Source organism: Gasterosteus aculeatus, chromosome Y (genome assembly GCF_964276395.1).
Source record: "Gasterosteus aculeatus chromosome Y, fGasAcu3.hap1.1, whole genome shotgun sequence".
Taxonomy (NCBI): domain Eukaryota; kingdom Metazoa; phylum Chordata; class Actinopteri; order Perciformes; family Gasterosteidae; genus Gasterosteus; species Gasterosteus aculeatus.
The window spans coordinates 10,040,354-10,052,828 of NC_135709.1; the positions used below are offsets into that span (position 1 = coordinate 10,040,354).

The 12,475-nt window shown below is 45.2% G+C and overlaps 1 protein-coding gene across 1 annotated transcript; it reads right to left on the bottom strand.

The window, feature by feature from the left end:
• Nucleotides 1-7,914: 7,914 nt before the first annotated feature.
• LOC144391031 (uncharacterized) lies at nucleotides 7,915-10,753 on the bottom strand. The gene is made up of 5 exons (XM_078097573.1): nucleotides 8,936-10,753; nucleotides 8,737-8,798; nucleotides 8,557-8,634; nucleotides 8,339-8,453; nucleotides 7,915-8,244 (listed from the first exon to the last, which is right to left on the bottom strand). The coding sequence occupies exons 1-4, from the start codon at nucleotides 9,188-9,190 to the stop codon at nucleotides 8,444-8,446; spliced, it is 405 nt and encodes a 134-aa protein (XP_077953699.1). The 5' UTR covers nucleotides 9,191-10,753; the 3' UTR covers nucleotides 7,915-8,244; nucleotides 8,339-8,443.
• Between the last annotated feature and the right edge of the window lie 1,722 nt (nucleotides 10,754-12,475).

Consider the following 12,475-nt stretch of genomic DNA (forward strand, 5'->3'; position numbering starts at 1 on the left):
AGGACCAAGGACCAAAGAACCATCTCGATTGTTGACTTCTTTCGGGACAAGATGTTGACTGCATGATGCAGGGGAGGTAGGCGGAGGGGGAGGGTGAAGCAGGGTGGGGGAGGGGGGTGAAGGTCCTCTCTGTTTGTTGAAACAAGACATCTAACTCAGGTAAAATGCCTTTCAGAGCCTCTGGTCAAAATGTAACTGCCACACAAGTGCTGTTAACGGGCGTTGAAGTGACTCCATTGGCAGCAAAGATTTCAACCACATTGTTAATATTTGTGTGATGTACACGTCTGTGGATCCGTATTCATTTAGCCGAGGGCATTGGATTGATGGAAGACCAGCAACGCATTGCTCGACACAACGGCAGAGGCTTCGCTCACGCCAAAGTTAAATGCATTTCTGCACAAGTACCCGAGTTCATGGTGGTGGCATCGCCAATTTTTTTGACGGACGCCTCTTTAAAAGATATTAGAGAGAAAAGGTCATGCCACGGGACAACAAAGAATTAGTACAAAATTACGTTGAAGTGATACTCGTGACCTAAACAGTTTCAGACAAAATGCTGCAGCTCATGGTCAGAGCTGTATCCTTTTCCGTTAAAAGGACTTTACATTCAGAAGTACATACATTTGTGTGGGATCTTCTTCCCGTTAACAGATGAATAGAAAAACGCTCACACAAAATTGTAGTTTGCAGATCGTTTTTCCAAAGCCTAACTTGACTGAACCATCGAAAAGGTACTGAGCGGCACAGTCGTGGGACAATAGTAGTAACCTTGTGTTAACGCAGGAGCGAACTCTCTGGTGTTCACCTCCTATCTACGTTCCCCATCCTGTAATGCCTGCCTTCCTCCCTGCATCCGCCCCTCCACCCTCCCGCATGCTTGACGCGGCCTTTTGAACTTTTCATGTGGTCATCAAACCCAATGGGCCCGATACAGAGGTGGGTTTGGAGCACCGGCTGCTCAATAACGTCAAAGTGTCCTTGCTCTAACTGCTTTCTCACACTTTTTTCTCCCCACATGGCAGCAACAGTGACGGCTGCCTCGCTCCACACACACAGATGCACAGCGGCTCAGCTGCTGTCGCTGTCTCTTCCCCTCCTGCTTCTCCCGGATTTTCCCATGTTCATATCGCTGGCCCTTGACTTTGTCACTCATGCAACAGCTGCTTGCTGATACCACGGCACAGTTCCAGCCTCTCGCTCTCCCTTCTTTCACTATGCACACCAACAACAAAGACATTGTTAATCCAGTGGAGACCTTTGTGCATAATGCAATGACTTCTCCTAGAGAGGTAGTGTACGTCGAGACAATAACTACATTTTTGCAACAAATCTTTTTTTCCCGACTGTTTGAAAATTGTGTCTCTCGGAGCTTTAGGAGGATCAACATCCTGAGGACTTCCACCTGGAATCACAACAAGCTCAGACTAAAACACGCTGAGCTTGAGGTCAAAGAGATCTCACGCCGTGGGCTTTTCAAAAAAAAAAAAGAAGCTTACTTGGGACTTGAATAAAGGCTTGAATCAAAGAATCGTCACACATAATTTGTTAGAAGGTGTTTACGCCTACGCAAAAGGGATGCTGAATGGCGTGCGGAACGTAGCTGCAGGGTGAACGGCATGCAGAGCGATTTGAGCAGCAGGATAACCCACATTAAATCAAGCTGTCCCTACAAATCCTGTTTAATCTATGAATCACTCGCCGCTCCCAATAACGAACAAAAGGAAAGTTGCCTATTTCCATTGAGTGTGTCAAACACAGGGAGAGGAAACGGCAACATTAAAGTTAACCATACGGCTCCCAACATAACAGAAGTCCCTAAAATTAAACCCAAACACCAAATATAGCAAACACCTGAGCATGAAGCAGCCCTCACATGAGACACATCACGTAGCAAGTGGTGCTACTGTTGCCCTTGTTTCCTTATCGCTCCTGCAGATGGTACAGATGGTGCATATGGTACATGGCAGACAACAAGATTTCAACCATTATTGAGGGTTTTCCTCCTGTTACAACGGCATCCGGTCGCAGCGATCTGGTGTCGCTAATAATAAACACACTGAAAAAAGAGAAAGGAGACACAGACGCAGGAACACCTGATGACAAAATATGACACACAAAATAAAACAGTTTCACACATACAGACTTTCTGATCTTCTTTGTGATTAGTGACAAATGAGGATTTGCCACTAACCCGGCTCCCCACGTGCAGCTGCAGTACAGCACCGCACGAGAATGTGCATCCGTCCCGCCAAACACGCCGGGTCGGCCCACAACGATCGCATCTTTTCGGGAAAGCCGAGGCGTTGGACTATAATTTATAGGCCGTATCTTTCAAGTCCCCCCCCCTCCCGACTCGGCTGGTGGTGTCAGCCCGCTGAGCCACTGTGTGTTTAACCGCTACATGTGTCGCTCCCTATCTCGCTCTCCGGGTGGCACAAAGGTAAAAGGAAGCTTAACAGCCTGGGAAAAAGTTGAACAGTGTGAAATTACCTTGATCCAAAGATTCCTGCCACATACCAGCCCAATGAACCCACAACAGAGCAGGCATTCTGCCTGCAGGGAACAGCTGAGACATAACAGAGGGAGAGGGAAGGGAGGTGGGGGGAGTATAGGGAGGTGAGAGAAAGAGAGAAAGATAAATGGGAGCAGGAAAGAGGCCCACCTCCAGTAATCTCCAGTCTCCAGTCCGTGGTCGGGCTCAGAGTATCAGAGTATATCTAATGCACATCCTATGATCACGCTGGACAACTGGTAGGTGGGGAACCGCTGACTCGATTCAGTCAGATTTCACACTCTGAGGCCCTTTTGGGGAGCAGCTGTAGGGCTGCGTGACGTTGACAAAATATCGTGGAGGAATGAGACGACAACGCAGAGAATTGATTCTGTTTCTTTTGACAATGCATTTTCAAGGAGTTCAGGGGCTTAGGGGCTTGCTGAAGAGAAGCTAATCAAAACGGACGTCCCGTAGAATTCAAGGATGCTTCTATTCAAAACTAAATCGTTTTTTCATTAAAGACGACAATATTCTGCAGACAAACAAGGCAGGGCTCAGTAATGGGAAAGCATTTAGGTTATTTAGATGGATTAAGGTGCTTGTTGACCTACTTTCCTTGGTCAGACAGCCATGCTTTGATGCCCTGGTAAAGGCACGCGGGGCAAAATGTGATGGTAAATCATCGACAGTAAATAGATGCTTTGAAAGAGTTTCGCTTCAAAAACTCGAGACTTGATGCATAAGAACGACTCTTACTTTCTACTTTCTTTACTGATTTTCTTAAATTAGTTATCTTTAATCTACTTCACGGAAGAAGACAATTATTATAATGCATTTTTACTCACAGGCTGATCTTTTATTTAAAACTTCACTGTGATGCACTTTCATCATTCTCTTTAGAATTTCCATGTATCCAATGTGCTTTATTTTAATTAAACTCACACAATCTTGTAACGATCACAAAATGATTAGCGCTTAATTTTATATTATTTACACTCTGTTACAGGACAATTCGATTGACTAATAGATTGAACTCAAATGTTGGATCAATACTGTCAAAGAATAAAATGTTTCAATTAGAACTGAACTACAGACTACAGGCAGATCTATGACATAACCAATCAATATAAATCTTACTCCGAGAGCAGCATCAAGCGATAGAGCCCCAAGTGAAAGAACCAAATGGCTATTAATTACAGTATGAGGCTTTAACACAATGTTCTTGGTAAGTAAGTTGGTTTTATCCTCCACACGAAACCAATAACCGATGTTCGAGGGCAAACAAGACAATAAACACTTCTGCTGGACATGAAATTGCATAAAAGATCACAAAAAACGCCTGCACCATAATTGCTCCCGAGAACATTTAACACATTATAGTGAGATTTTAGATCTTCATTACAGAAAACCTGTTAATGGGCCAATAAAAAGCAAACACTGAAATCAACTGGAATTCCTGTCTTGAGACACTGTTTGGGAAATAAAGGCCCTGACAGGACTGAATACATTCGTGGGAATGATTGGAGATGGAGGTCGGTGTGTATTCTATTTTTCCTATCTCAGACACAACAACGGACAGATGGATTTTGTGTTGGCGGAAGACACAAACACACCCTTCACCGCATTTCAATCTGTCTTCATAGGTTCTGTCCAAATAAAACTAATCAAGTGCTGTGCATGTGACATTGCAGACAAATACCAGACGGACTTCTTAGGCCCTAACCAGCAAAAAGCAAAAGCAAAACCTATTTGTTCTTATTTAGTGGTAAAAGAAACACTGTGCTTTGACGATTCATAGAGGCCATCCATTACTAATGAGTAACAGTTACTATTAGAAGTATTTATAAGTAATCTATGGGAGAATGACATACCGTCGGTACGTAACTGCAACTCAACACAGCGGCACACTGAAGGAGGTTAAACGGTTTCAAGGTAATTCAGAATTTGGCTCTTCCTGCGTTTGTTGTTTGCACCTGTTTATTGTGTGGCAGCTTGCGACGAGTTTACTCTTATCAGAATATCTGCAGTGCCTCAGCAGTTGGGCGCTCTCTGGGCTTGGAAGTCTGACAATGTTTTTGTAGCCAATTAGAGTCTGCTGGAGGTTCTGATTTTGACGGCGCCGGATATGAGCAACAGTGCACTTTGTGCCACATCTAGAGCAATGTAACCTGAAAGCCAATGGGAGTGTGCCATCGGGTCAATCAGGTGCAAAATGCTCGTGCTGCACAACTGAAAGGCTCAGAGAACTTTCTTTTTGACTGCTGTTGCAAACACATGAGCAGGTCTTTGCGCGTCAGAAACCAACCCAGAAACCAACAATTCTCAACTATGGCTCAGTTTTTACACCATTTATTGAAATCTGTCAGCTAGAAAATACTACAGGACAACATATTAAAGACAACATATATATATTGTATACCAGGGAATTGAGTTACATTTAGTTTATAGGTCCACATTGGGTTATTTTCTTTTCCCCAGCTCTCTCATTGTAAACAAATACTCCTTTATTAACTTTCATATTTTCCCACCCAAAATGCATTGCGTGCATCCATATGGGCAAACAAACACGATGAATATATGTGTTAGAATCTGCACATCATTTTCTTTCTCAACATGCTCTAGACAGGTTATATTGCCCATAAATTGCCATTATGATTTTAAGTTGAAGTACTAAACCAATTACTTTCATCCTGTAGACTTACTGAGGTTAGTGATGAATGCAGGATATTTCATCTACTCTACCTGAATGTCATAGATACTTGTACAGCAAGTAAGTGAGTTTTAAGGTTATGTACGTTTTCCGCTTTAAAGCGTTGAGTAAGCCTTTAATCGTATCATCTTACAAGTACAAACTGAAAGCGAAAGTGTCTGCGTCTCAGAGATGCAGCAGAGCAGGATGAGTGAAATGTTCTTTTATCAGAAATGGCAGTGGGGGATTTGGTGTAGCGGAGAAGCAAAACCTTTATGACAATCTGCCCATACGGTTATCAGACCGACGAGACCCGTAATAAGTAATGAGGAGCCTTTCCAGCACATTAGACCTGGACTGAATGGTTGGAAACTTTGATCTGAGGTCGGCTCAGGGTCACCGGCTACTGGGACGGTCGCAGACCTCTATTTGCAGGGACTGAGCTAAGTAATGTAATTTTTGCAGTTTCCGATTGCTTCCTTGGGAACTGAGAAGAAGGACGCACAGATAGCAAACTCAACCTTAAGTGATTCCCCATCGGAATCAAGGAACTGGACTCATTCGTGTTCCATTACCTCAGTAATGTCTACCGGGGAATAAGGGAGCAGCCACACATCACAGGCCGCCATTTACCTTGCAACCCCCCCCCTGCCTGACGCCTTTAATCATGTTAGCTCATACATAATCACATTTCAATTACAGGAGTGTGACCCTTGCCTCCCAACATGCCTAATCGAATACATATGTTTCCTAAAAGACAGAGGGATGCCTTGTTTTGGTGGAAGGTGGGGGGAGAGAGAAGCGTGCAGAAACTGTAAAAAGGGGATGCGGCAGCTTACGTCTGATTTGGCCTCGGAAGCCGGCAGCTATTATTAGCAGGACGTATGGGCCGTTTAGGAAGTGATGTAAACACTGCTGGAACTGGATCTGCAAAGTTGGTAAGAGAGAAGCAGCAAGAAAAACAGTCCCACAGGGCCGAGTGTGCCTCCATCAAGTCAGCCTCCAATCAATTGTGTGTGTTTTTGTGTATCAGGGCCCCTCTGAGTCTGCAGTCCCATCGTTCAGGAGAGTGGAGCAAAGATGCACTCAGTCATAAATTTACTTCTTCCCCCTCCCTCCCCGTCGGCCCCCCTGGGTAAGGTAATTCCTTCTTTCAAGACTTTTTCCACCATGCCCCTGTTTCCCTCCATCCCTCTCACGACTCCTTCTCCTCCCTCTCTTTCTGTCCCCCTGTGCTTTCACTCTGTAATTCCCACTCTGTGCCTGTGTAAGCACACAGCCTTGTGTCATTATTATGGGCCAATTTGTGTCAATGCAAACATCCAATTCATCATGGGGGGTGGTTTCCGCCAGGGCTCGGGGGGCTTGCATCACCTCACCTCTCACATTTTCACCATGGTGGCATTCGCTCCACCGTGGGGTTGGAGGTCAGAGTTCCAGACCTCCTGAGTGATCAATGACTTTTTCTGATAACCCCTTCGCTGAACTCCCATTCCTGCTCTCAGTCAGCTCGCTTACATTTCCAGATCTTCACCCCCCTCCCCTAGTTTTTCTCTTTTTCTCTTCATTGACTCCCAAATCACCCGTTCTTCCTGTGCTTTAAATCTCTTTGTACTTCCTTACCTGCTGTCTTTTTTTATTCTTGACAAGACGAACCCCAACATTTCCGCACTAAAATGTTTGACTCTCACTCTGTTGTGATTTCATGAGGCTGATGTTTCTACACCACGCTCCATAAATTATGCTCCTTTTCCCAAGCCTTATTCCACCAGCACGCTCCCTCCAATCCTCCCCCCCCCCCCCCCCCCCCCCCCCAACACATCAATGGCTCACATCCTATACTCTCACTAAAGCCCCCGTATGCGGGTCGATGGTTTTCTTATGAATGAAGGGCCCAAACGAAAGTGCATTCCTGTCTCAGCTCTGAGAGGAAGCAGCTGGCTGTTTGGTGAGTTCATGTCAGATGTTTGGTGTTTTATGTCCACATTCTACACAGGAGAATAAGATCACGCATCGACTTTCGCGAGAAGGAGAACGAAGAAATGCACTTCAATGGGAAACAGGACCCAGGAGGACTACGTGCAGAGAATTGTTGTGGAAAGGCCTCCACCCCACCTGAGGCTTCTCCTCCTGTGAACCGGTGGCTGGGACAAAGGAGGAATTGAAGCGGATGTGAAGGTGACAGGTCGAAACACAGAGCTGACACTGCATGAAAAGTGAGATTTTCGTCCCCGTAAACGCCCGGAAATTTCCGACAATTTGCAACCCGCGCACGTCGCGTTTGTCTGTGCCACAAATTGTCGGAAACGAACCATGACGTATGCGGAGAGCTGGCGGAGGTGCGAATGGCCCGAATTAGCATATGAATGCAGCGAAGCCGCGAGTGGTCGAGCCGAGCGGGCTTGAATATCCTTACTCCTTATTGGATGAAACCACAACTTACTAACAAATAAAATCACTCGTGATTGGCAGCAAAACCACACGTGGGCAGACCAGGCTTGAGTTTCCTTGTTCATGATTGGATGAAACCACCACTTTCAATCACTCGTGATTGGTTGGCAGATCTGTCGCTATTGGTCACCCACCTCATTTCATTTATATATATTTATATATTCATATTATGCTGTATATTCATTTCATGGTTATCCTATGTAGGCTACTACACTATTATTAGGATACCAACCAGGACATCAATGAATTTATAGAGAAAATGAACATTTGCCACATGTTTATGCAAAGAAAGAGCTTTATTAACAACACACAAACAACAACTACATACAAAGTGAGGATCTGCCCACACTTGGGTAACGGCGGTTTAAAAAACTACAGCTCAGTAAACTGTCCGTTTGCCTCCTCGGGGTGGTAGACCGTCACTGGCGCCGTGTTTTCCGAGGCAGGTCTGTTGTGCAGGCGCCTCGTGTGTGTGTGGCGACCGTACAATCCACCCCGAGACCCCGCCAACAACGCCGTCCCCTCCGTCCGACGTGAGCTCTACGGTGGCGGATTTCCAGAGTTCCACCTCGTCATCAGCCAGCGCACTTTGTCTCGATTCCAGCAGCTGTAAAAACAACAATGAATCAGTACTGTGCGATGCGTACGGACACAACACATCGATCAATGCACCTGAAAAGAGTCAGCAAATAAACTCTGACCGTCTTTCTTCTCACTCGACTCCGCGCTGAATCCTTCGCAGCTTCAGCCCGCGGTGAGTGTTCCGGCTGAACCTGAAGCTCCTGCGTCCCGTCTCAAAATACGTCTCACAGGCGGCTGGAAAACAATTAAATGAGTGTGGTATGAATACAAAAAAAATCAAACGCAAGTCACAGTAACATTTAACAAGGAAGGAGAAACAGTAAACAGTGTCACTTACACACAATGACGTCGTCTAAATCTGGACTTTTCCCGGAGCAAATATGAGGTCACCGCCTCATTATGAGGCGAGATTAGTCTGTGAAAACAAAATACAGTTATGATCGGTATCCATCCTATGGTATCCATACGTATATATTCCCTTATACCGCAGAATGAAAGCATATTCTTTAAATCTGACCCTTGCTCCGGTTCGTAGCGCCTGTAGTTCGTCTCGGAGTTGTGAAGACGGCGCACCGCTTCCTGTAAACGACACGGCAAAGAAAACACACTTTAATAAAGCTGTTTCTGCTCACTTGTAAGGCTACTAGGCTACTCTTAGCTTAGCTTGAGGATACGCTACTTTTAGCTTAGCTTGCAGTCATCGAACGTATTCTTACCGCTATCGTGGGATTGTGCTCCCGTCTCCTCTTCTTTGAGTCGGTTCCTCTCCTCCATGGACAGAAACCTGAGAGTCCCGAACGCTCCAGTGGAGCGAACCGCTCGTTGATATCGGCATTTTGTTGTTGGAGTTGACGAGACGATCCACTGAGAGCATTCAGCAGCTTCTTCTCGTCTGTCTGCGGACTGGCTGAAAGTTGGTGACCGCGGAGAGGAGTTGAAGGCGAGTTGAAGGCGAGACGTCGTCCAGCCATTATTCACGAAGCAGCAAAAACCAAACAAAGGAACTGGAGATACAGTTCTTCTGAATATAGTAACACACACGTGTCTGTTTGTATGCTCATCTTGCAAGTACTGCGGTATCAGTCATGCCTATGACCTCACACGTGATTGGACGAGGAGTCTAAGGGTCCTCCAATCACATACGAGGTTATTGTTATACGGAAGGACCAGTATTTTAGGAAGACAAATGGTTGGGACTTTGAAACAGCTGATATGCTTTATGAAAAGCAGTGTTTTGGTGTCAGCAGAACGACTTTCCCTAGAAATCTGTACAGTGGTGCCTCTCTCTCCATTCCACCAGACAGTCTTGAGTCTGACAGACATGCAATGTTGATAATGTATCATCACATGTACCCTTGTGTCCCTGAGGTTGAATGTTTTGCCATGACATGTAAACGGGTAACATATATGAATGTAACTTACTCAATCGATAGATGCAGAGCATAAAGGTCAGCCTATGTTTATGCTAAGTGGTGTGGAAACACTAACAGTTTTGAGGAACCCGTCCTTGACCCTCTAGCAGAACTACGACCAGCCATTATAAAGCAGTTTATAGTTGTTAATGTTGTGTCAAAGGGTACGGCATTTAAACATGTTCGTGCACAAGTTTCTTGGCTTCATCCCCACCGGGACAGACATTTTTATGGAAAGCCAATAGAAGTTTGGGGCTTGCAGGGAACAGACACGTCATACACAGCATCATTTCTGCCAGTTGAGCGCATTGCTAGAAGATGTGTGGTTAATACATCCTCTGTGCATTTAAGTAAGACCAAAGAAAAGGTCACTGTAGTCCTGCCACTATGCACTGTAGTTGAGCTCTAGCAGACTGTGATCTCTGCAGACCCCTCATGCTGATTCAAATGTTGTTTGCATGGAATGCTCATTTTACCTTGATTAAAACTATTTTTTTTAAGAAGTTATTTTGTGTATCTTTTTTACATAACATTTGCCATTGCTAATGGCGTACACAGTAATCTAGCATATTTGAATTAAATAAATCAATTCAAGCTAACATGTAAGAGTCTATAATTAGGCTACTGAGCCTGATCTATTTGTACCAGAGATTTTCTTACCTTTTAAAAAAATGTCACCTGGGCTAAAACTCCCTCTGCGACCCTGATTTGCATTTGTATAGCTCACAGCATTTTCATTTACATGTCAAAGCCTCCCCTAGAAATAGGAGGAGGGCGGACATGGGGGGACAACTGCCAAGGGAGGCCCACATCAATTTCTGACAATTTACGGCAGTTTTCGGCGTTGCCCGCAAATTGCCGCAAACCTGAAATTCCACGACAATTTACAGTGCCGCATACTGCCGAAAATCCCACTTTTCATGCAGTGTGATATCTGCTGTGATGGTCTAGACTCTGTTTCACGTGTCTGTGTCAAAGCTTCACATGGAAGGTTTCGCTCCACGCGAAGAGCGTTGCAAACTAATCACGACCTCTGCGGCTGACCCTCTGGATTACACAATGCAGACAGCAAAGATTTCAGATAAGCAGCTGAGCTGAAAGGATCCTTGTTGTTGTGAAGTTACCATTGTTTGTTTAGAGACGGTATTTGCTGTGAATCTGTGCAGCGAGAGTTCGGCTCCCCAGGCATGGGGAAGGAAGGCAACGCGGGGCACGAAAGTCCGTCTCTATTTTGTCCTCTGGCAGCTCCTAATTATGCTCAATTACACCGTGCGCCGCTGTGGACATTTCTCAAGGTGTGAGGTCAAGCATTTCCTGTGTCTGTGAATGGCCCAACGTCAGGGGAATTGTCTTGCATGGGCCTCTCTCCCTCCATCATTCCCCCTCTCTGTCTATTTGACCCCTCCTCCACTAAGCCTCGATCCCAGACCTACACCATTCACCACTGAGTCAGATAGTTGGGGCTTAACCTCTGATGCTTGCTTGCTCATGCGTGTTTGCATTTGATGCATGCAAATAGAACAAATGCAAACACGTTAGCAAGATGAGCCAAACCATACGAACTAAAAACTCAACAAAGATCTTTTAAAAAAATAAATAAAGAACCACATTTTAAACATGCTTCTGTGCATCCAGTTTTACCCCCACCCCTCTCCATCTAGAGAGGGTTACTATGTTCCGATGGTCTAGACAATCTTTTATCCTTCAAAAACATCTTAATGGCTTTTTTAAACTACAGATCCGATCAAATCTAATCTTATCTAATGTCTTTGACAGCGTGTTTTCGTGCGTCAAATTGTATGAGTCACAGCTCGAGAAGAATCGGAAAACCTTCCGCATAATGGTAGTGTACCAACAGGTTGAGTTCCCACACCCAGTAGGAAAATAAATACTCCATAATCACTGCCTAACAAAACAGGGAAAACCGAAAACGGCACATTCCATGGGAAATCCATAGCGAGCAAGTACGTGCTCGCTCCTCTGCACTGACATTTCGGAGACACAAGGGAGAGATTAGAGGCACATGTGGAAGGGCCACAAAACCAGGATGAAAGATGGTTGGATATAGGGGTTAGGCCCCCTATTTTTATAAGACGAATTGTCGGTCGGAGCAACCCCATGCTGATTGAAGAGACCGAAGGTAAAATCTGTAAGTGGCTCAACTGGATTTAGTTGGGTGATTAAATGAACATGAACAGGTTCAGGATTAGAACAGTATATTTACGTCAACGTTGTATGTCGTTCTTCTCAGTGGGCGAGCTTGCACAATCCAAAGAAATAAATGAAAAAACAAGGACTTGTGTATTGAAGATCTCCAAAACAACAATTTGCCCACCCACCCGCCCCACAGAGTCCTGCAAGCCACCACGCAGCAGATACAGTTACTGCAGTGACCTGGCATTTCCCCCTGCCAAGAAGACAGGAGTGGAAACAAATATGAGAAGGAAAATTTAAAAAAAATGTCCTCCTGAGAAAAAATGGAAGGATTCTTTTTCTTAAATGCTGAGTCGAGGACTTTGGTTATTATTGGAGGTGGGGAAAAATGAAAGAGGTCATTCATGACAAAGCGCCAAGATATGAGGAAACCAAACTTGTGTCTGCAACAGGCACTGGGAAGGCTGAGCCAAGTCTTGGTCTCAGCTGTTGTTCCAAGCCACACATTTATCACACAGGCACTTCCCCGGGCAAGAAAAGACCCCCACCGGCAACTCGCGGAGGGGTGCGGACTTGCTCAAGTGACTGTAGATGACCCTGAATGCTGGGGAGCGACAGGTCTGTGGGATGAAAGGAGGACATGTCTTGTGACTCAAAGCGCTGTCCCGCGTTAAGGTAGAGTGACCCTTT

Coding starts and splice junctions, on each gene's coding strand:
- LOC144391031 (XM_078097573.1), bottom strand. CDS start 9,190: ATGGCTGGACGACGTCTCGCCTTCAACTCGCCTTCAACTCCTCTCCGC. Junction 8,799..8,935: donor AGCACAATCCCACGATAGCG/GTAAGAATACGT, acceptor TGTCGTTTACAG/GAAGCGGTGCGCCGTCTTCA. Junction 8,635..8,736: donor CGCTACGAACCGGAGCAAGG/GTCAGATTTAAA, acceptor TTGTTTTCACAG/ACTAATCTCGCCTCATAATG.